Source organism: Zootoca vivipara, chromosome 10 (assembly GCF_965207765.1).
Source record: "Zootoca vivipara chromosome 10, rZooViv2.hap1.1, whole genome shotgun sequence".
Classification (NCBI taxonomy): domain Eukaryota; kingdom Metazoa; phylum Chordata; class Lepidosauria; order Squamata; family Lacertidae; genus Zootoca; species Zootoca vivipara.
Window position 1 is genome coordinate 59,852,582 of NC_142593.1, and position 24,066 is coordinate 59,876,647.

The 24,066-nt window shown below is 47.3% G+C and overlaps 1 protein-coding gene across 2 annotated transcripts in view; it reads right to left on the bottom strand.

Annotated features, from left to right (window-relative positions):
* Nucleotides 1–1,287: 1,287 nt before the first annotated feature.
* Nucleotides 1,288–24,066, bottom strand: part of SPMIP6 (sperm microtubule inner protein 6) — a 30,999-nt gene continuing 8,220 nt past the window's right edge. The window contains exons 2-7 of one of the 2 annotated variants that reach the window (XM_088652617.1): nucleotides 19,929–20,076; nucleotides 18,079–18,191; nucleotides 16,733–16,808; nucleotides 13,724–13,932; nucleotides 9,958–10,047; nucleotides 1,288–4,113 (exon numbers count right to left, since the gene is read on the bottom strand). In XM_088652617.1, the coding sequence (XP_088508743.1) occupies nucleotides 9,958–10,047; nucleotides 13,724–13,932; nucleotides 16,733–16,808; nucleotides 18,079–18,191; nucleotides 19,929–20,076 (636 nt within the window). In that variant the 3' untranslated portion in view covers nucleotides 1,288–4,113. Of the gene's footprint in view, nucleotides 4,114–9,957; nucleotides 10,048–13,718; nucleotides 13,933–16,732; nucleotides 16,809–18,078; nucleotides 18,192–19,928; nucleotides 20,077–24,066 lie in introns of both variants that reach the window. The other variant, XM_035100516.3, reaches the window with a different exon arrangement.

Sequence of the window (24,066 nt, forward strand, 5' to 3'; positions counted from 1 at the left end):
GGAAGCCTATTCAGCATAAGGGAAAATCCCTTTAAAAAAGGGATAACTTGGCAGCTATGGATCCATCCCCTCCCATTGCAAGCCATCCCGGTCTCCGAGGGGGGGAGAGTCCAGGGGATTCAGGGGCTCAGCGTCCCCGTTTCCTTTTGGAAATGATGTCCAGCAGAGACTAGGGTGGCTCTAGGAGTGGAGTTGACATCCGTCTGCTGTGGGGGACCATGGAAGAGAAAAGTCAAACCTTCGGAGAGTTACAGCACCTGGCCACCTGCTGTGGCTGTAGAGCTCAATAAGGGAGAGACATGTTTTGTTGCAGCTGGGTCAGAGGAAGGCGTCTGTTTGTGCTGCTGCAGGTGCACCAGGACATATCTTCTCCCTGTCATTCCTCCTCTGGTCACTGCTATGGATGCACAACCTGACTTTCTGTCGCCGGGCACTGCGCTCGTCCGCAAGGGATCCCCACATGGTGGGGATGATGTTGCCAGCCTTCATGTCACATGTGCAGACCTCTTTGCCATGCAGAGTTGGTCTACTGGCAGGCCTAGGGCTTGACAGAGCATGTCCTTGGGGAACCTGCTATCATCTGCTTGAGTCATCATTCATAATACCACGCACAGTGTGGGCCCAAAATTGTTGTTGTTGTTGTTTAGTCATTTAGTCGTGTCCGACTCTTCGTGACCCCATGGACCATAGCACGCCAGGCACTCCTGTCTTGCACTGTGCCTCCCGCAGTTTGGTCAAACTCATGTTCGTAGCTTCAGAACAAGTCATGGATCAATGCCTTGTCGTGGCGAAGGGGCTTGAATAACTCAGAGAAGCTATGAGCTATGCCATGCAGGGCCACCCAAGATGGACAGGTCATAGTGGAGAGTTTTGACTAAACGTGATCCACCTGGAGAAGGAACTGGCAAGCCACTCCAGTATCCCTGCCAAGAAAACTCCATGGACAAAGACAACGGGCCCAAAATTAGGCATCGCCAAATGGCTCTTCTCAATGATGGATCTTCTGAATTTGGCACCCCCTCAGCTTAGCACCCTGTGCAGAGAACTTCCAACACGACCCTAAATCTGGCACTGAGCCTGGGGGGGGGGGTTTCACGGCACTACCCCCCCCCCAAAGGGTCTTGTTTCTCCTATAGCTTCAGCCTTTGATCCCAGCAGAAAGCAAACATTGTGCACATCGCCACCACCTCTTACATTCCAAACTTTGATTTTGTCTTCCAACTCACTCAAAGCTAGAGGACTGCACCCACCCATTTGCCCTCTGGCACAGAACCACCTCTCATTGGCTATCCTTAACCTTTCTTTTATTTTCAAATAAATCTTTATTAAACATTCAACACATATTTACACAACAATTTGCCATATTACAGTTTATGCACGAACACTACACATGAAAAAGAAAAATACAACAAAAAATAAAGAAAAATAAAATAAAGAATGAAAGGAAGGAGGATAAAATAAACTTCTGATTTCTTTTGTTCCCCTACTGATGGCCCATTACTCCAGGCAGTTAGGAAACTGACCTGGCTTATCCTAGAATCATACTGTTGGAAGGGATCTCCAGGGGTCATCTAGTCCAACCCCCCTGCAATGCAGGAATCTCAACTAAAGCATCCATGGCTCCTTGTGAATTGAAGCCATTGGTTTGAGTCCTACCTTCCAGAGCAGGAGGATAGAAAAGGTCACTGTCTCGCAGTCTCATCTGATGGAACCGAATGAAGGTATCAAAACTCCTCCCACAATAAACCAGGGAGGGCTGGCTTATAAAAGTATGAATCACTCAGTATCTCAGCGTTTGACTTGCAACAAAATGTGTGCATTGTCTCGACTGAAAACTAGGTGACCTCAACTGATAGTAAAAGCTCTCATCTGTGATGAGTCCAAGCTAACAATACTGCAAAAGGTTCCAGGATCTTGTCCCCAGCCTCTCCGTATAATAATAATTTACTCTGGGTGGCTTCCAACAAAAGATTAAAAATACATTAAAACATCAGTCATTAAAAGCTTCCCTAGACAGGGCTGCTTTCAGATGCCTTCTAAACATCAGGTAGTTGTTTATTTCTTTGACATCTGATGGGAAGACGTTCCATAGGATGGGTGCCACCACCGAGAAGGCCCTCTGCCTGGTTCCCTGTAACCTCACTTCTCGCAGGGAGGGAACCGCCAGAAGGCCCTCGGAGCTGGACCGCTTCTGAAACCCAGTCAACACAAATATTGAGCTAGATGTACCAGTGGCCTGACTCTGAGCTAAAAGTAATGCTCTGAGCAAACCCACATGGTACATTAAAAGCACATCCAATGCACATTTAAAGCATATGACTTCTCCCAAACAATCCTGTGACCTGTAGTTTGTTAAAGGTGCTGGGAATTGTAGCACTGCAAGGGGGAAAGATAGTCCCCATAACCCTTTGGGGCAAGTCATGGGGGGGGGAATGGTGTCCCCAATGGCGGACCTATATTTGGGGGCCCCTGAAGCTTGAACTGCCATGGGGGCCCCTTCACAATCAGCAGCGAGACCTGGGGAACCACTGTTACCTTTTCCAATGGGGTTTATCCATGACAGATCACAACATTATTTTTAAAAAAATTAACTACGACATCTCATATTTGGAATGAAATTGCTGTACTGGATTATCTCACATGTCAAAACGCGAATAACATTTTAGCTGAGATTCCTGCATTGCAGGGGGTTGGACTAGATGACCCTTGGGTCCCTTTCAACTCTTAAGATTCTATGATTATAGTTTTCAAATTATTATTGCAGTTGATGAAAATTAGATAAATGGTGCACGATACATGCATGATACTATGCATGGCATAGAATGATTTGCGTTTGCGTTGGGTCTACTAGGGTTTCATAGTATGTCAGGCCCTGGCTGTCCCCGGTAACAATGCAGACAGAAGCCAAGCGGTGCTGATGATGGAACTCAAACAACAACATTGCACAGAACAATCTGGCAAAGGCTTCTGCTTGGGGAAGAATCACACCACATCAATGCATAACTTTGGGGGTTGGAAGCAGAATCTTCTTATTTTTTTGTATATAATTTTTATTAAATTTACTGTTTTACAATTTAAAATACTTATTTTTCCATCTTAAGATATCAATGACTTCCCTTCTTCCCTTTCCATGGTTCATATCATAAATCCCTGCATATTTTACAAAAACTATACCATTCAGTATTCCATTACTGCATCCATCAAAACTTTACACTGTTAAATTCACCTTAATGCTGCCAGCATTTTCAGCTGTACACATTTATTTCCCATATATTCAACCAACGTTTTCCAATCTTCTCTAAATGTATGTTCTTCTTGTTCTCTTATTATATATGTAAAGTCTGCAAGCTGTGCATATTCTGTCAACTTAAGTCTTCTTTAGTTGGGACCTCGCTTGTTTTCCATTTTTTGGGCTAACAAAACATGGGCCGCAGTAGTAGCATACATAAAAAACCTTTTTTTGACACCTGGGAATTTCAGTCTGAATTATCCCCAACAGAAAGGACCCCCCCCCCTTTTTTTTTGGAGAAAGTAGTTTTAAATATTTTTTTCCAATTCATTATGGATCATTTCCTGGAAGCAGAATCTCCTTTAAATCCTGGTTGCAGGATTCCCACAGGAATCTGATTGGCTGCCGTAAGAACAGGATGCTGGACTAGATGGGTCATTGCGCTGACTCAGCAACCTCTTCTTCCATTGTTACGTTTGTACAAGACGTTTACGGCTTTTGAAACTGGCTGCTGGGGTTACACAAGAGCCATCTAGCTGCACACAGATCTCCCCCCAGGGCGGTAATGGATTCTGAGCCAGGTTAAAATCTCTCCTTTTGTGGAGTGGAGAGGAAGATGATGCTGTCCTCCCCGGGCCAAAATAGCCACACTTTGGTTCCGGCCGGTGATTTGGTCACTGCAGTGAAAGGAGGAATTCCCACTGTGAGCCCAAGGAAGGGACAGAGGCGCAATTAGTCACCAGCGGCAATTTTAATGGCAGCCTGTCTCAACTCTCTACTACCAACACGGTGGATGGGGGAAGGACTCCGAAACAAATTCAGGATGAATGATAAAGCTGTCCCTCTGTGCCCCTCCAGCCTTCTTAAAATGGCTTGTATCCCACCTGGCAGGGAGAGAGAAAGAAAAAAGATTTTAAACGGAGCAGAATATGACTTTGATTTGCAGGCTGCAATTGCCTGCAGTGTGTGTGTCTTTTTGACCTCCGGGTCCCATTGCTGGTCAGACACAACTCCATGGGCCACATATGAGACACACAACACTATACAGTTCACCTACAGGCCACATGCACACTCACAACATGTAGAATCATAGAATTGGAGAGAAGGGACCCCACGGGTCATCTAGTCCAACCCCCTGCAATGCAGGAAATATGCAGACATATTTCTCTCACACACTATTTCAGTAGGGGGCCTCCCAAGCGGTCTCCATTGTACTTAGATGATTGTGATGCACACTTATAACTTTTTAAAAACTTTACTTCCCTGGAGACGCACAAAAAATTCATTATGAAAACCTGTATTCCCATATGCGCACCACAACTTACAACAGTAAGCCTCTATAACACACATTAAATGAGTCACAAGTTAGTATAAACCTTTGAAACTGGTCTTTGGTTTTCTGGAGATTTTTTTGGAAACGAAATGAAGAGCCCTCCTTCTCCCGCAAAGGTATATTTGTGCTATGTTCCTCTTGCCAGTCCTGATTTGTGAGCCCATTTTTCCATAAGGCCAATACGCCAAGCATGCTCTCTTGTACCAAGCATTCAAGTTTGCACCTTTTAAATGTGTAATTTTACTTATATCATTAAACGCTTGCCCAAAATTTACTTGTTGGTGTTTAGTCGTTTAGTCGTGTCCGACTCTTCGTGACCCCATGGACCATAGCACGCCAGGCACTCCTGTCTTCCACTGCCTCCCGCAGTTTGGTCAAACTCATGTTGGTAGCTTCGAGAACACTGTCCAACCATCTCGTCCTCTGTCATCCCCTTCTCCTTGTGCCCTCCATCTTTCCCAACATCAAGGTCTTTTCCAAGGATTCTTCTCTTCTCATGAGGTGGCCAAAGTATTGGAGCCTCAGCTTCAGGATCTGTCCTTCCAGTGAGCACTCAGGGCTGATTTCCTTCAGAATGGATAGGTTTGATCTTCTTGCAGTCCATGGCACTCTCAAGAGTCTCCTCCAGTACCATAATTCAAAAGCATCAATTCTTCGGCGATCAGCCTTCTTTATGGTCCAGCTCTCACTTCCATACATCACTACTGGGAAAACCATAGCTTTAACTATATGGACCTTTGTCGGCAAAGTGATGTCTCTGCTTCTTAAGATGCTGTCTAGGTTTGTCAAAATTTACTACCTTTGGGCATGTCCACCACAACAGCCCATATAGCTGCCTCTCTCTCCCTTGCACCAACACATTGGTGAAGTGTGTTTTTTATGTATATATGAAAGTTTAACTGAGGTTAAGTACTATTTCTGCATTGTCTTCAACATTATTTCCTTGATGCTGGCTGAGATAGTAAAAACAACCTAAAGAGCAAATTACGCTTATGACTCATTTCCGAAGGACCACTTTTCCGTGTTCCTTTTCCTTCCTTCCTTCCTTCCTTCCTTCCTTCCTTCCTTCCTTCCTTCCTTCCTTCCTTCCTTCCTTCCTTCCTTCCTTCCTTCCTTCCTGGCTCTTCCAGGCTGTTCCCCTCTCCTTCTGGCACAGGATTCCAGACCGGTGTCAGCACACAAATGGAGCAATTTTGCATGAGACACTCCCTTTTTCTATAAGTAGGGCTGATTTGCATCTGTGGGGGTGGAATCTGCATTCCTCTCAAGCGCAGTTTGAATGTGTTTCTTTTGGCACATTCATTTTTACTTCCATCACTAAATTCAAGGAGGCATTGGGGCGGGGAGCTGTTAAGCAGACTTTCCCCAACCAGGCAATTGCTCACACCTGGACCAGCTCAGCTTTTGCAAAGCTATGACATCACCTGCTTGATACTCTACATTTCCACGCCCCTGGAGGTTTGTTATTTTACCGCTACACTTTTGGAAATCCAAATACTGAAATCAGACGTACACTCAAAACTGCCAACTCAAGCTCAGAATTTACGCCACAATTGTGACCATCCCACTTAAACCTCTGCAAGACATGGAAGGCAAACTGACTGCTATGGGGAAGTCAGAGGGCAGAGGATGGATAATAAGAAGGGCCTCTCAGAAGCAGGAACATTATGAGTGCAACCGGGAAAAAGCTTAAGGTGGGCCTCCACAAGCTATATCTTCCCTCCTCTACACTTTTCCTTGTGTGCTATGCCTTTGTGAGTGCAACCAAGGAAAAACTTAGGGTGGAGACCCACAAGATACATGCTTGCATCTTCCTTCACTTCCCTTTTCCCTTTTGTGTCATGTCCTTTTAGAGTATGAGTTGGAGGAGAGGGATTGCTTTAGCACTGGTTATTTCTGTAAGCTGCCCTGAGAAACTTCTTTGGTTAAACGGGGTTAAAGTGTCAGGATGGCAATGTGAGCAACAGGCTCTAGTCTTCTTCTCCCTGCTCTTTTCTTTTTAATTTTTAACTTTTGTTGCTGGCCTGTATTATGCTTAAAGGGCAGGTTAGAAATGCCTTCAGTAAACAAGCCATCTATGCATCCTGTGAACTTTAGAACCAATCTTTATCCTAATTAAGGCCTTTATCCTAATTTGGCTTCTTCGGTGAGTGCTGCAACATCGCAGGACCCCAGAACGTGGAAATGTCCAAGGCCTGGGGCTGAGATTTGGTTGCTGTTCCCCTTTGCCCCCCACCTGACTGTTGTTGTGGTTCTGCTATATCCAGATGGGTGTTTTATCTGGAACCACGAAAACACCCCAATGGCCCTGGAGGGAAAAGGAAAGGTGGATATATGCCATATTGGCCCAAATATAAGCCACACCCACAAATAAGCCGCACATTTAAAATTCGGGGGGGGGGATGACAAAAGACAATACCCGAATATAAGCCACTCCCTTAAAATTGGGTTACAGGCTGAAAATTGCTGCGGTTGGTAGAATTGTTAAAGGTAAAGGTAAAGGGACCCCTGACCATTAGGTCCAGTCGTGACCGACTCTGGGGTTGCGCGCTCATCTCGCATTATTGGCCGAGGGAGCCGGCGTATAGCTTCCAGGTCATGTGGCCAGCATGACAAAGCCGCTTCTGGCAAACCAGAGCAGCACATGGAAACGCCGTTTACCTTCCCGCTGTAGCGGTTCCTATTTATCTACTTGCATTTTGATGTGCTTTCGAACTGCTAGGTTGGCAGGAGCTGGGACCAAGCAACGGGAGCTCACCCCGTCACAGGGATTCGAACCGCCGACCTTCTGATCAGCAAGCCCTAGGCTCAGTGGTTTAACCACAGCGCCACCTGGGTCCCTATATTGTTACTCGGAGCCAATTTAAGCCTTTGATCTTGCAAGCCCGCAAAGGTTACCGTACAATTGCTAAAATTGAAAATCGCTATTCAATTGCTTCAATTCCACAGCCACTCACACCCGTAAATGGCCAATGAACAGTCTCAAGCTCACAAATTGGCAAAAAAACATTTTTTAGTTCCGTTTTACCATATGTCTATTTCAGCAGCGATATCGTAAAAGCCAATTTTTGTAAGGTCGCGAATTTAAGCTGCACTTTTAACTTTTCACGGTTGGAATTTGGGGAAAAAAAGTGCAGCTCATATTCGGGCCAATACGGTATATATTTCCCCCCAGGTATTGAGAGACATGCCTGGTCAACACATACTTGTCAAATTGTTCATACTCCCTCCCTATTGCCTTCATGGTGGAGCTCCCAATTAAATGCCCTCCGTGTAGGGATTTCGGGGGGGGGGGGGACAGACTTTATTTTTACCAGCAGAGAGAGGTAGCCTCCAACTGCCTGGCAAACAGAGAAATCCACCTCATTTCCAAGACACAAGACGCACAGATGCAATCACTACGGCAGCCTTTGCCAACCTGGTGCCCTCCAGATGTTTCAGATTATGATTCCCATCAGCCACAGCCAGCTGGGGGGAGCAAAACATCTGGAAAGCACTAGGCTGCAGAAGGATGGCTTAGTCCAGGCACCCCCAAACTTCAGCCCTCCAGATGTTTTGGACTACAATTCCCATGATCCCTGACCACTGGTCCTGTTAACTAGGGATCATGGGAGTTGTAGGCCAAAACATCTGGAGGGCCGCAGTTTGGGGATGCCTGGCTTAGTCAGTCCCTGCAGTATCTTCTTATCTTCTGATATTCTCCAGGTATACCTTTTACAGGGGTGTATGTGGTGGGGGACACACGTTGTGCTACTTCCAGGATAGTTTGTCCACCTTTGGTCCCCACCCTGCGCTCAGCTCTTACCTGTGGCTCCTAGAAGCTGTCAGCGCAAAACAGCGCCCATTTCCTGGGAACAGCTTCGACTGGCTGGCTAAGCCAGGTGAGGGCAGCCGAAGGCTCTCAAGCGCTCATCAGCAAAGGTGAGGGGGGGGGATCCTGTTGTCTGGGCAGCCCAGGACCTCCATACACAGGCCCGGTGCGTCCATTTAGGCGGACTAGGCCATTGCCTAGGGCGCGAAAATGGAGGGGGCGCTGCCGAGCCTGCCCCGCAAAACCCCAACGCCACCGCCACCCTCCTAAGGCGCGCGCTCGCACTCCTCCCGCCTATGGAGGGGACGCCAAGAGCTCCAGCGAGCGAGCGAGCGGTGGCGGTAGTGGTGGCAAGCGCCTGCAGGCAAAGCCTTCAGCTATGGGCGCTGCCGCCACCACTGCCCGCCCACTCGCCGAGGAGCCCCCAGCGTCCCCTCCACAGGCGGGAGGAGCAAGGAGCCAAAAGGAGAGCTCAGCGCCCTCCCGCCCACGGAGGGGACGCTGTGAGCTCCCCAGCGGCTGTAGTGAGCAAGCGGCGGCAGCGCCCGCAGCTGAAGCCTTCAGCTATGGGCGCTGCTGCCACCGCCACCACTCACTCACTGCCGCCGCTGAGGAGCTCAAAGCGTCCCCTCCACAGGTGGGAGGGCGCTGAGCTCCCCCCTTGGCCTGCGCTCCTCCTACCAATGGAGGGGACGCAGGGGCATCAGCGGTGTGCGTGCGTGCGTCATGACGCATGCGTCCGGGGGGCGCCAGAAGGTGTTTTGCTTAGGGCGCAAAAAGCCCTAGCACCGTGCCTATCCATACACACTGCCCAAGTCCACACCCCAAGGATGTCACTTTAGTGCTGCTGATGCAGCGGTTTGACTTCGCCCCTGGAGGCGGACTCCGAGCAAGACGGAGGCCAACACTAGAGAGCCAGTGTTGAAATCACCCACAGGTCCACTGTGTGACTTTTGAAACCTCCCTTGTCTGACAGCCTCATTTCTCCTGCTGCACCAAGGCAGGATTGGGCCAATCCCCCTGCGGAAGGTGGCACCTGTGTTTCTGTTGCTCCAGTCAACCAAGGCTGATGGCTTAACCACTGGCGTAGGGATATGGGGGGTGGAGGGTTGTCCCGCCCCGGGTGTCATGCCTAAGGAGGGTGACAAGATCGGCCCCCAAGCAGATTGCCGGCGCGCCAATTGGCGATCCCCACCCAGCAGATCACAGACACATCAATCAATTTGGGGTCTGTACGAGGTTTGCAGTGGCAGCTGGCCCCGTGGGTGGGTCACTCCGCCCCATGGGCGGGTAACCCCCCCACTGCACAGGGTACCAGAGGAACTAGCTACGCCCCTGGGCTTAACCCAGTCTCCCTTGGCCTGATCCAACAGGCGCTTCTTATGTTCTTATTATCCAGAACCCGCCTCTGGCTGCCTGCTAGAGAGGAAGCTGGTTTGCTGGCAGCCAAGCTGTCCTTGGGGGAAATCTGTTTCCCAGGGTTGGTCCTCAGGAAAGGTCCCCAGGCAACACACATCGCTTGTGAGCAACCACGTCTCCCCACCCCAGCTCCTTCCCCTCGCCAAACCTGTTTGGATTCCTTACCTAAGGTTCATATACGGGAAACCAGGCGGCAGGCTGGGCATTCGTGCACAGAGTGTCATTTCGTGGTGGTGGTCGTAGTACGGGAAATTCCTGGAAGAGCAGTGGGGGGAAGAGAGAGAGGTTGCCATTAAAGGGCGGCAGGAGACCTTGGCTGGCATCTCAGCGGGGGGCAGGTGGGTCAGAGCCAGAGCCAGAGCCATGGGCAAGAACTTGGGAGGGGGGGAAGCAGGACACTAGGGAAGAGCTGCATTGCAGGATCAGACCAAGACCCAACCAGCCCAGTGTTCTGTGCCCGAGTGGTCAGCAGCTTCTCACAGCCAGGGGGCAAAGTTGATGACCATTTCCTAAGGTGTTGGGTGTGTGTGTGTTGCTTTTGGTTCCCAGTAGAGGTACACTGCTTTTGCACATGGAGGTTCCACTTAACAATCATGGTTAATTAACAATCATGGCTAATTTACCCCTCCCTCCCTCCCTCCTAAGCTGCTGGCCACTTAAGACACTTAGGCAAAGAAGTGGAGGTGAAAGAACTAGGAAGTGGCTCCCGCTATCGGGGTGTCAGAATTGAAATTTAGAAGGATGGATCTTATATTCTAAGCCAAAGGAGGAAAGTTGCTGAACTGCTAGACAGCCTGAAGCTGCGATAAGCCAACCCAGTAGCCACACCAATGACCATTGATTTCCTGGAGACAGAACATGAATCTAAGCTCTTGCCTGACCGCAACCAATGCAGGTCAACAATAGGGAAACATTTGTACCTTACCAGACAATGAGACCAGACATTGCAAATGCAGGGGGAATTCTAAGCAGCAAAGGGAGTGCTCCCACTGCAATGGACTGGGTCCTCATAAAAAGAGGAGTATGAACTGTAAGGAGTACGACAAGGTTGTATATTGTCTCCCTGCTTATCTAACTTATATGCAGAATTCATCATGCGAAAGGCTGGACTAGATGAATCCCAAGCCGGAATTAAGATTGCCGGAAGAAATATCAACAACCTCAGATATGCAGATGATACAACCTTGATGGCAGAAAGTGAGGAGGAATTAAAGAACCTTTTAATGAGGGTGAAAGAGGAGAGCGCAAAATATGGTCTGAAGCTCAACATCAAAAAAACCAAGATCATGGCCACTGGTCCCAGCAACTCCTGGCAAATAGAAGGGGAAGAAATGGAGGCAGTGAGAGATTTTACTTTCTGGGCTCCTTGATCACTGCAGATGGTGACAGCAGTCACGAAATTAAAAGACGCCTGCTTCTTGGGAGAAAAGCAATGACAAACCTAGACAGCATCTTAAAAAGCAGAGACATCGCCTTGCCAACAAAGGTCCGTATAGTTAAAGCTATGGTTTTCCCAATAGTGATGTATGGAAGTGAGAGCTGGACCATAAAGAAGGCTGGTCACCGAAGAATTGATGCTTTTGAATTATGGTGCTGGAGGAGACTCTTGAGAGTCCCATGGACTGCAAGAAGATCAAACCTATCCATTCTTAAGGAAATCAGCCCTGAGTGCTCACTGGAAGGACAGGTCCTGAAGCTGAGGCTCCAATACTTTGGCCACCTCACGAGAAGAGAAGACTCCCTGGGAAAGACCCTGATGTTGGGAAAGATTGAGGGCACTAGGAGAAGGGGACGACAGAGGATGAGATGGTTGGACAGTGTTCTCAAAGCTACGAACATGAGTTTGACCAAACTGCGGGAGGCAGTGCAAGACAGGAGTGCCTGGCGTGCTATGGTCCATGGGGTCGCGAAGAGTCGGACACGACTAAACAACATGAAGTGTAAATGTAAAGCTGCCGGCAGACAGCAATCTGGAACTATTAGGCTGCACGGTTGCTGACTGGGCTGGAGGCACTAAAGATTACAAGGGAACCAGGTGGATATGTCTTTATGTTTGGAAATGGTCCAATTTCTTACGGCAGTTATAAACAAGGATGTGTAGCTTTCTCTTCCAGAAAGTCAGAGTATGTAGCTGCAACTGAGCATGCAGAGAGCTGGCCTGGCTGGCGTGGGAGAAACCTATTTGACATATGAAAGACAAGCAGAGCTGTCCTATGGTATTGCAGAGTGAGAAGTTCCACACAAGAACCAAGCACATCGGGGGGGGGGGGGAGTACTGCTGCCTGTGCGATGGCCTAGTTTAAGGAGCGTCTCCACCCCCATTGTTCTGCCCGGACACTGAGGTCCAGCGCCGAGGGCCTTCTGGCGGTTCCCTCATTGCGAGAAGCCAAGTTGCAGGGAACCAGGCAGAGGGCTTTCTCGGTAGTAGCACCCGCCCTGTAGAACGCCCTCCCATCAGATGTCAAGGAAATAAACAACTATCTGACTTTTAGAAGACATCTGAAGGCAGCCCTGTTTAGAGAAGTTTTTACTCTTTAATCGATTATTTTATTCTTCTGTTGGAAGCCGCCCAGAGTGGCTGGGGAAACCCAGCCAGATGGGTGGGGTATAAATAATAATTAATTAATTAATTAATTAATTGGCCTATTGCCAAAGAGATGACCACTGGCATCTTCACCAAACCTCGACCAAGGGACAGTTTTGAAAACCTTTGAGTCAAGATGGGACTCCAGGTGCTTTAATAAAACTGTGCATGCAATTACTATATTTGCCTGAGAAGGGGTTTGTGGGAGACTAGCAGTCAAATCTAACAATGCATATTCTTGCCAGTTAGCATGAGAAGGAGTTAAGGCAACAGAGCTGTATTGCTGATAGGAAGACTCAAGCCACAGACATGTAATTGGTAGAGAGGGCTTTGTGTGATGTCCTTTCCTCCTCAGGACAGGAGGGGAAAGGAACATAAAAGTATTTCCTGTTCCCCTCCCTCCCTCTCTTCGTCCAGTACTCGGAGCAGACATTTGTCTAACTGCTCCAGCTCACACACGTGCCTCAGGCTATTCCTTTTGTAAATGTAAGTATTTTACCTGCATAGTTTTTACTGCTGCAGTTGCTGACAACCAGCGTATGACTATGAGTAAGTAAACCCTATTTTAAACTTACTTCTCAGCCTGCTGTCTGATTCTTTGCCAAGCGGGGCAAGAAAAGGGGGAACCAGCTTGCTCCGCAGCTGGACTTGTTCAAAAGAAGGCTTTGCAGCCTAATTCACATGCCTTTAATTTGCTGCTAAGGAAGGGACTTTCAACTCAGCCTCGCATTTAAATGCAAGCGGTCAGCTGATGTTCTATCTGTTCAACACAAACATGGGCACCTGGAGGGATGAATCACAATTAATTTATCCTCTCCTCCCTATTAAAACCCACCCCATACTGAGGACACACTGCAGGGTGTGCCCTGTGCATACAGGTGAGACTCGGGAAATTAGAATATTGTCGAAAAGTGCATTTATTTCAGTAATGCAACGTAAAAGGTGAAACCAATATATGAGATAGATGCATGACATGCAAAGCAAGATATGTCAAGCCTTTATTTGTTGTAATTGTAATTATTTGTCATTAGGTGGGTCAATTATAAATGGAATGTAATTAATGAAATGTAATAGCGATGTTTATTTTTGTATTATTGTAACTATTTGTTTTATTACTGTGGAATTTCCAAAAGAAAGCCTTTGTAAAAATTGAAAGAAAAATAAAAAGTTGCATTACTGAAATAAATGCACTTTTCGACGATATTCTAATTTTCCGAGTTTCACCTGTATGTTCCAATGAGGAGCTCATGGTGGAGTCTTTTCTATGCCCCCCCCTTCCGAGCCCCCCCCAAGAGCCCTGAGGGGGAGGGGTTGGGGTGTGGTCTGCAAAAACCCTCCGAACCTTACAATCTTCTCAACTAGCTGGCTGATCTGTCGCTCGTTGGTGGGCGCTCCATCGACGTAGTAGTCCATTCCTCGCAAGCAGTAATGGCGTCCCGTGCAGGGGCTGTAGTAGCCTTGGTATGGCATCCTTCCTGGGATGGTGTAACGGTGCTGTATGGATGGAAGCTGCTTCCGAGACAAGCTGTTCAACATGTTAACCACCACTTCCCGTTCTGAAGAAAATGGGTGGGGAAGAAAAAGAGGAGAGTTTGTGCCCCTGGAAAACTAGGAGGGAGTTTTATGACAGCGAAGTGGAGGTGTTAGCATAAAACACTCGGATGCAGGAGTCCAGCCAGCCAAGTCTATCAGTCGGTTCAGGGCAATAGAGAAAGGGAAGCCCCTTTTCTTGCAGCGCATAGAATTGCAGAGTTGGAAGGGGCCCCAAGGGCCATCTAGCCCAACCCCCTGCAATGTAGGAATCACAGCTCAGTTTAAACTGAGGGCATTCACAATAATTGCTTGTGATGACAATGGCTGCTAGCCTAGGTGCTTTTAAAAGGGATTGTTATCGGGCTTCCGGTCTGTCGCCCGAGCCATCCGGCGGGGTTTGTCTCGAGCTCCGAGACAGCCCGGCTTTGCTGGGGGGGGGGAGGGCTGTGAAAGTGCCGCAGCGTCCCCAAAGAGTCCCAAATAGAGCGTTCTGGGAACGAAGTGTTCAGCGGCGCCCCATTTTTGGCGATTCCCTGACTCTCTGGCGAGCTCTAATAAGAGCCCCGGAGCGAGAAGGGTTGCAGTCACGGGGGCCATCTTGAACGTCAGTGTTACCCTAGCGAAGTGAAGCTTCGAGCCGGTGGTGGTGAGCGGCAGATTCTTCCAAAGTCTCTGATTCGGAAAGCTGGACTCCATGAGTAAAGTTTGAAAATTTTATCATATTGGATTATAATTCGATAAATGGGAGAGAGAGCGAAAAACAGAAGCCATCTCCTCCCACTGATTGATTTAAGAAGCAGTTAAGAAAAAGAGGAGACCCGTGCCGGTGTTAAGAAGTATATCATTTGAACTTCTCCAAAGAACATTTTAAAGAATCTCCCCCAGAGGCAGGGCAAAGGGGGAGAATTGTTTTATTGTTGAGAGAATCCCTGCAATTAGAGTTAATTGAAGAAGGGAGAGCTTCTCCCTGTCCTGAAATCGGCAGCCCGGCCAGGACAGTGAGCTGAATGTGATGATGGATGAAAGTAAGGAACTGATTCTTAAAGACTCTTAGTTTGACTGTTTGAAACAACTTTAAAATGGATGTTACAAGATATGGAATGGATATACAGTTTCCAGTTCGGGTTACTTGGAATAGTTGCAATTTGCAACCACCTCCTGGTTCTCAAGTCTCACTCTGCCCTTGGTAAGCTAGAAAAATGTCAACAAAAGACTATGCACCTGCGTTCAAGGACAAAGTGATAAGACTCTTGTGGGAAATCAGAATTGGGATGTATAAGACTCAGCAACAACTGGCAGAAATAAATCAAGATTCACAGAAAGGGGACTTGCTCAAAGAAGAGGATTTGCCCAAAGAAAAGGCGCAAGATCTACAGAAAGAGGACTTGTCCAAAGAAAGGGCTCAAGATGACAAAAAGACACACGAACTGAGCCATGGTACAATTGAAAGTGAAGAAAATGAAGATGGATTACAGGGATTACAAGTGGATGAAGACTAGCATGAGATTTGGAATACCTCTCTGATGGAGGGGAAAAAGCAAAAATTACTGGAGGGACAGAAAACCCACAAGAAAAACAGAGAGCAAAGAAGAGGAGAATATTGGGGGGGGGGGGACAGAGGAGTTTGGATTCTGAAGCAGGTCAGGAAGGGGGTGGGATGAAGGAGGATTGAATATTCTGTTATTTAGGATGGATAAAAAAGACTGAAACCTGGACTGTTGACTCTGGACTGGAAGGGAATGGCCGAGATTGGGGGAGGGAGGGGGAAATTCATGATAATAAAAAAAAAATTAAAATTGGGAATGTTAAAAAGGATTTAAAAAATATGGAGGTTCTTTCTTTGGAAGATAAAAATCAGGTAGGGGAAGAAAAGTAAGATTGATTAGATGAAATTATGATAGGATTTGGAAATATTAAATTTAGAATGTGGTAAGAGGATTTAAAAATGGGATAGTTTATATAATATAAGGTTAAAAATTGGCAATTAGAATGGGAATAATAATAAGAAATCTGTTAAATGAGAATTGAAAATGGAAATCGGGATAGGGGGAGGTTGGGGAAGCCCCCACAATGTTTATGAAAATGGAACGATTATAATAATAATGTCTCTTTTTTCTTTTCCTTTTTTCCTTTTTATTTTTTCCTTTTCCTTTTTACCTTTTTAGGGGGGGTTGTTTTGGGGTTTCTCTTTTTTCTTTTTTGGATAAATGGTTGGGTGGACACTCCCCTGTTTTCTCCCTTGTTTTTATGGAGCTCCCTGGTGGCGGGGGGAGGGGTTGGGGCAGGGGGGGGAGGAGGACAATCCCAATTATAAAATGGAGCACCTTCGACTGCCTACTTTCATGGGACTCACTCGTGGCAGGAGGAGGCCTGTGGAGGGGGGGGTTGGAAGAGGGTGGAGATATGTTATGTACGTTTTGTTTTTCTTAATGTGGAAAATTTAATAAAAATATTTTAAATAAAATAAATAAAAGGGATTGTTATCCAAGCTGACAGATGATGAAACTTGCCGACGGCTATTAGGCCAAGACAGTTAAACAGAACCTCCAGGTTCAGAGGCAGTATACCCTCAAAAGATGAGCTGCTGGTCTTTATGACCCCCCCCCCCCAAATCATCTGATGCCTGGAGAGAGAATGCTGGATCAGATGGGCTTTAAGGACAGTGATGGGTAACTAAGAGACCTGGAGGACAACATGGAGCAAACTGAGGGAAGGATGAAACCCTGGAGAGCTTCTGTCCATCAGTGGAGACTGACAGCATTGATTCAGTATAGAGCAGGTTCCTAAACCAGGCAAGGACGCGCAAGATCGCAGAGGAGTTACCGTAATTGTTGAGACGCTCAGGTTTCGGAGGGTATTGCATGGGCATCCCACGAAGGATCGACTCTAACCCAGCCTCCTGCAAGGAAAGATTGCACAGTGTGAGCCCATTTCTCTGGGATTTATGCAGGGACATGTGCATTTGGCATGACGCAGCGCCATGCTCAAGTTCGGGACCCCGTCTCCCCCCCAATGCTCCGTGGAGGCGGCAGAACTGGGCCCAAACTAGCAAAAAGAATTTCACGAGGAACCAATGTAAGGTTCTACACTTAGGCTGGAAGAAGCAGCCGCCCAAATTTAAGCTGGGGGACGCTGTTTGACAGTGGAACAGACTCCTTTAGAAGGTGCTTGTGCTCTCCTTCCTTGGAGGTTTTTAAGCAGAGTTTGGGTGGTCATCTGTCAGCGACGCTTTAGTGGAGATTCCTGCGTTGCAGGAGAGAGGTCGTTGCAGCTGTTTCGGCATGTCAGGGTTGATGTGACATATCCTATACAGGTATATCAAGATAACAGGTCCTGTTTGGCTTTGCTGGCGTCAGAGAGTTGCAAGCAAAGAACCAAGTACATTGTGCAAGGGAGTGTATCCAGAAAGGACTTATTCAGGTGTCCTACATGCCAGGTAACGGGATTCCTGCGGATCTGTTGTCCAAAGTTGTTAATAGAGAACAACTTCAGTTTTATGTACAGAAGCTACAGTTGTGCCAAAATACTGGGGCTTCAGGTTACATGTAAAGGGGGAGGATGTTGTGATTCCCATGCCACCTTAAGGGTTTGCAGACATGTCACATGTCTGCTACATGCCAGCACAGAGTGCTGGGAAACTGCTGTACAGCCTTTGCTTCGGCTGTTCTCTCTCACAAAGAGAAGACATGTTTTTCCTTTGTCTGACTTATAGAAAATAAACTGCTGTAAATATTCTTGCACAGGCAATCTCAGCGCCTCTTCTGTTGCGTCAGATCCTCTGCTAAAGAATGTGTTCCTGCTTCAGAGAAGCAGAACCATTATCAGCGTTGCTCCAGATTCTAGCCAGCGTGTCGGCTGGAGGGCCTGGGCCAGCTGGAGGCAGGCCAGCAGGCCGCGCGATGCCCTCTGGATGTCAACACCCCTGGGGTCCCTTCCAACTCTATAATTCCTCACCACCAGCACCTGCCGCCCAAGGCTGCTCCCCGGCTCTGTCTGATAGTAGAGCTGGCCTTGCTTAAGAGTCACCTTGTTTAAGAATGGCTTCCCTGAAGCCCTGCCCTCTGCCATTCTGCTACCAGGTGTGCAGCAGGGGCAGTTCCTGTCCACAGTAAGAGCCTCCTTTCGGACCTGCATCCCACCCCGGATCTCCGCGGAGTCACAAGAATTACCCGAGGGATCCGTGGAAGGTACGTGGTGTATCGATTCCATGCCGCGCTGTTGTAGGGCCCCGTTCTCCACGTTGAGTACCTGTCGTCTGCAAGGAAGACCGGGTTGAACCTCTCTGCAATTGAAAAAGGAGACGGGAGAGTTTTGCCATCAGGGTTGGGGATGGAAAGCCCAGAGGGGGCAAAAAAAAGGGAAGGAACCCGCCACCGAGGACCAAAGCGCTTGCTATACAAATCTATGGCGCCACTGCGTTGGCTGTACTGTGAGCCGTTCTGGTCGCCTCGCCAACGACGGATGCTGTAGAATTGGAAAAGGTTCAGAAAAGGGCCACCAAAATGATCGAGCAGTTTAGGCAACTCCCCTATGAGGAAATATCACAGCTTTTGGGACTTCTCTGTTTAGAGAAAAGAGGTGATATGACCGTGTAAAAACCCTGTATTGCATGGAGAGAGCAGATGGAGAAAAACTTCTCTCTCTCTCATGATGCTGGAACTCAACAGGGACATCCAATGTAGGCGAATGATTCAGGACATGTAAAATTAAGTGCATAAAAACTCCTCTCTCAGCAGATACTTTTTTCCTTTGTAAATGCCTCTTCTAGAAAATTATGTTCCATCTCTATTCTCAGGGGCAGGAAATGCCTGGGAATAAGAGTCACTGGGGATCACAGGCTGGTTCACCAACGGCGGCCATTCCTGGACAGGGATAGCCTGAGAGCGCTGTAGTCCATGCCTTCCTAACCTCGAGGCTGGATTACCAATGGATTCAAGTTACAAGTCAGAATCTCTTTTCTGGTAACTTGTATGCCCAATCAATGTCTGCTTTTAACCTTTTCAAATATGGTTTTCAGCTGTATGGTTTTATGCATATGTAATTGTAAATTGCTTTGACATTTTATAAAATGAAATTGGTGTTGTTGTTTAGTTGTTTCTGACTCTTCGTGACCCCATGGACCATAGCATGGTCCTGTCCATGGTCCCCATGGACCAACACTCCTGTCTTGCACTGCCTCCTGCAGCTTGGTCAAACTCGTGTTAGTAGCTTTGAGAACACTGTCCAACCATCTCATCCTCTGTCGTCCCCTTCTCCTAGTGCCCTCAATCTTTCCCAACATCAAGGTCTTTTCCAGGGAGTCTTCTCTTCTCATGAGCTGGCCAAAGCATTGGAGCCTCAGCTTCACGATCTGCCCTTCCAGTGAGCACTCAGGGCTGATTTCCTTCAGAATGGATAGGTTTGATCTTCTTGCAGTCCATGGGACTCTCAAGAGTCTCCTCCAGCACCATAATTCAAAAGCATCAATAAATATTTTTTTAATAAGTCATAGAATCATAGAATTGTGGAGCTGGAAGGGACCCCTAAAGGTTTCCCAGGTGTCAAACGGTTATTTATGTATGCCACTATGGCGGCCCGTGTTTTGTTAGCTCCAAAATGGAAAATGAGCAAGGTCCCAACCAAAGAAGAATGGCAACTTAAACTGATGGAATATTCGCAGTTTGTGGATCTAACTTACAGAATAAGAGAACAATAAGAACATTTGTTTAAAGAAGATTGGAAAATGTTTCTTGAATATATGGGGGAAGGAATTGTGTATACACTTGAAAACGTCGGCAGCATTAAGATAAATTCAACAGTGTAAATAAGTTTTGATGGAAGTAATAATGGAATACTGAATGGTTTAGTTAATATAAAATATGCAGGGATTTACGCTATGCAAAATGAACCATGGAAAGAGAAGAAAGGAAGTCGTTGATATTTTAAGGTTGTTTAAATGTATATTCTAAATTGTAATACAGAAAATTTAACAAATATATCTATGGAAGCAACCCCTTGTGCACAAGTAAGTGAAATGTACCTTCCTCCCTGGTTACCCAGTATTTGTACGGCCGGTAAGCTGTTGGTTCTATGGAGTTCTTATAGGTGTATTCCTGTACTGCCTTCTTCACCAAATTCTCCAGGCGGTTTTGGTCTATCGGGTGGTCAATTCTGGGCACGCTCAAGCCCTACAAGGCAGAAAAAAGACTCATGAACCCTCGGATGCCCTCATTGGGGGTGTTGGTGATCTGGTGGCCCTGGGCAACTGTCTTCCTGCAGGGCTGGAGTTGTTGCTGGCCTCGCTACCATCCTGGCCCATCAGCCAACTTGGCTAGGGGCTAATAGGAGCCTGATAACATCTGGAGGAGAACGCTCCCCTTTTCTGCCTTCCATTTCAGAGGTGTTATTTGTGTCAGTGGTTAAAATCAGCACAGTTTCTTTCGAAAGGTTCAGTCTCCCACCTCGATTCGACAGATACCAAATAACACCCGTTCTTCATTTGCAAGAACGGGATGGTTTAGTGTGGCAGCACCTGCACTTTGGAACTCCCTGCCTCTTGATATCAAGTGGCACTTCCACTATACTGTTTTTGGCCCCTGTGAAAAACATTATTGTTCTGTTGGGCTGGAAGTTGCTTTGGCTACATTGGGCAAGATAAAGCCACTTAACTGATGTGAATTTTAACCTGTTTTAGTATTTTAACGCTTTGTATATTTTAAACTATTGTATTTTTCTTGTTATTGTTTTTTTCTTTTCATAAACTGTTTTGAGGGTTTTTTAAAAAACAAATAAATAAATGAATTAAATAAATAAGGCTCAACAACTTCCTTGGATCTTATTCTTTCCCTGCTGTTCTCAAAATCCAGATCTTACAGACTTAACCCTCCTAGCCTTATATGCTACTGCTCTTAAATTACCATCTACGCTCCACTTCCAAAGGTTTATTTGTGTCTTTATTCCCACACCCACCCACCCTCAAAGCAGTTTACGCAGAAAGATAAGACAATAAATTCACCAAAAAAATTACAACCATAATTTAAAACATACAGAAAGTAAAACCCACAATAAAATAAGACTAAAACATATTAAAACTCATACAAATTTTCTAAACGTCTCAGCAAGCTTGTCTACATAAACATGTCTTCGTCAGGTGTAGAAAAGAATGCATTGAAGGTGCCCGTCCGATATCAATAGGCAGGGAGTTCCAATGTGTAAAGAGATGCCACACTGAACGTTCAAGTGGGGTACTGTCATACAGTGGTTCTGCTCCTTCCTCCTGGGCCGTGTTCAGAAAGTGGTGGTGGGAGATGAGTGTTCAGACCCCTGGGCTCTCACTTGTGGGGTGCCTCAGGGTTCTGTCCTCTCCCCCATGCTTTTTAACATCTACATACAGCCGCTGGGAGAGATCATCAGGGGGTTTGGGCTGGGCGTTCATCAGTATGCGGATGATACCCAGCTCTACCTCTCTTTCAAATCAGAACCAGTGAAGTTGGTGAAGGTCCTGTGTGAGTATCTGGAGGCGGTAGGAGGATGGATGGCAGCTAACAGATTCAGGCTGAATCCTGACAAAACAGAAGTATTGTTTTGGGGGGACAGGGGCAGGCAGGTGTGGAGGACTCCTTGGTCCTGAATGGGGTAACTGTGCCCCTGAAGTCTGGGAGGCATTTTGGACTCACAGCTGTTCATGGAAGCACAGGTCAATTCTGTATCCAGGGCAACTGTTTACCAGCTCCACCTGGTACGCAGGCTGAGACCCTACCGGCCCGCAGACTGTCTCACCAGAGTGGTGCATGCTCTGGTTATCTCCCGCTTGGACTACAGCAATGCGTTCTATGTGGGGCTACCTTTGAAGGTGACCCGGAAACTACAACTGATCCAGAATGCAGCAGGTAGACTGGTGAGTGGGAGCGGTCGCCGAGACCATATAACACCGGTCTTGGCTCCCAGTACGTTTCCGAGTACAATTCAAAGTGTTGGTGCTGACCTTGAAAGCCCTAAACAGCCTCGGTCCAGTATACTGTACGTGAAGGAGCGTCTCCATCCCCCACCGTTCAGCCCGACACTGAGGTCCAGCGCCGAGGGCCTTCTGGCGGTTCCCTCACTGTGAGAAGTGAGGTTACAGGGAACCAGGCAGAGGGCCTTCTCGGTGGTGGCGCCCGCCCTGTGGAACACCCTCCCATCAGATGTCAAAGAGATAAACAACTACCAGACTTTTAGGAGGCATCTGAAGGCAGTCCTGTTTAGGGAAGTTTTTAATATATGAAGGATTATTGTATTTTAATATTTTGTTGGAAGCTGCCCAGAGTGGCTGGGGAAATCCAACCAGATTGGGTGGAGTATAAATAAATTATTATTTGGCAACTCTAGCAGTGGCAGGTCAGCTGATCAAAGTAGTAGTAGTGGTAGTAGTAGTAGTAGTAATAATAATAATAATAATAATTTATTTATACCCCGCCCATCTGGCTGGGTTTCCCCAGCCACTCTGGGCTGCTTACAACAGAAAAATGAAATAAAACAATCTATTAAACATTAAAAGCCTCCCTAAACAGGGCTGCCTTCAGATGTCTTCTAAAAGTCTGGTAGCTGATTTTTTTTCTTTGACATCTGATGGGAGGGCGTACCACAGGGCGGGCGCCACCACCGAGAAGGCCCTCTGCCTGGTTCCCTGCAACTTGGTTTCTCGCAATGAGGGAACTGCCAGAAGGCCCTCGGTACTGGACCTCAGTGTCCGGGCAGAACGATGGGGGTGGAGACGCTCCTTCAGGTATAGTGGTTGAACACATATGGATCTCCTCAGTAAACTGGTCCCAAGTTGTTCTTTAGAAAAGCAACTCTTCTTTAAAAAGTTCCTTTGTGTCCTCACCACCCATAGCTGCCAAGTTTTCGCTTTTCTCGCGAGGAAGCCTATTCAGCATAAGGGAAAATCCCTGTAAAAAAGGGATAACTTGGCAGCTATGTCACCACCCCCTTGACTCCAGACACATGTCAATATTTACCTTGGATACGCAATGGCTCCTGTCGCCCATCGTGAGATTGGGCTCCTTGTAGGAGTTGTCGGTGCGGCATGGCACGCGGTAGGAGTCCCTGTAGGTGCTGATGGGGGTGTGTGTCTTATGCGCAAAGATGAACATCTCGCCACAGGTTGACCTTCCTTGAAGATTTCCGCCTGGGGCCTAAACTAAACTCTCTGCTACGCTCAGGGTTTTCTAGCAAAAGGGCTTTTCCCTCCCCCTACGCCACGCTAAACTAAAGGGTCCACTAAACAGCTCACACCACAGCTCGGTGTGAGTTAAGGTAAGAAAATAGAAAGGGGACGCTCTGCACTCTAGTAACAAACTACAACCTGCTAATGGCTCTCTAAACTCACAGCCTCCCTGACCCTGACCCTGTTTGCATCAGCTGTGATGTCACAGTCAGGGAGGGGGGCATAATACAGGTGAGCTAAAAAATGGTGGGGGTGTCAAGCATGGGGACTGTGTCAAAGGGCTCGAGAACAGGAGAGACTTTCCCCTGGAGTGTAAATGCATAACAAGAACCACCACTGCCCCCCTGTTTAGATTATACCTGAAAGAGTGTCTCCACCCCCATTGTTCAGCCCGCACACTGAGATCCAGCGCCGAGGGCCTTCTGGCGGTTCCCTCATTGCGAGAAGTGAGGTTACAGGGAACCAGGCAGAGGGCCTTCTCGGTAGTGGCACCCGCCCTGTGGAATGCCCACCCATCAGATGTCAAGGAAATAAGCAGCTATCCTATTTTTAAAAGACACCTGAAGGCAGCCCTGTTTAGGGAAGTTTTTAATATTTAATGCTGTATTGTTTTAACACCTGATTGGGAGCCGCCCAGAGTGGCTGGGGAGACTCAGCCAGATGGGCAGGGTACAAATAAATAATAATAATAATAATAATAATAATAATAATAATAATAATAATAATAAGGCCAAGTGTCCATTGAGTTTTGCATCCTAGAACCATACCTTCCAACTTCCATTTAGAAAATTTGGGATCAGCAGCGCCGGCACCGGAAGTCGCTTCCAGACATGCATAGAAGCAACTTCTGGTGCCGGCACTGCCCGATTTCTGGTGCCCAGACATGGGCAGAGCAGCACCGGAAGTCGCTTCTACACATGTCCAGACATGCTCAGAAGTGACTTCCAGTGCCGCTTTGCCCGAGTTCCGGTGC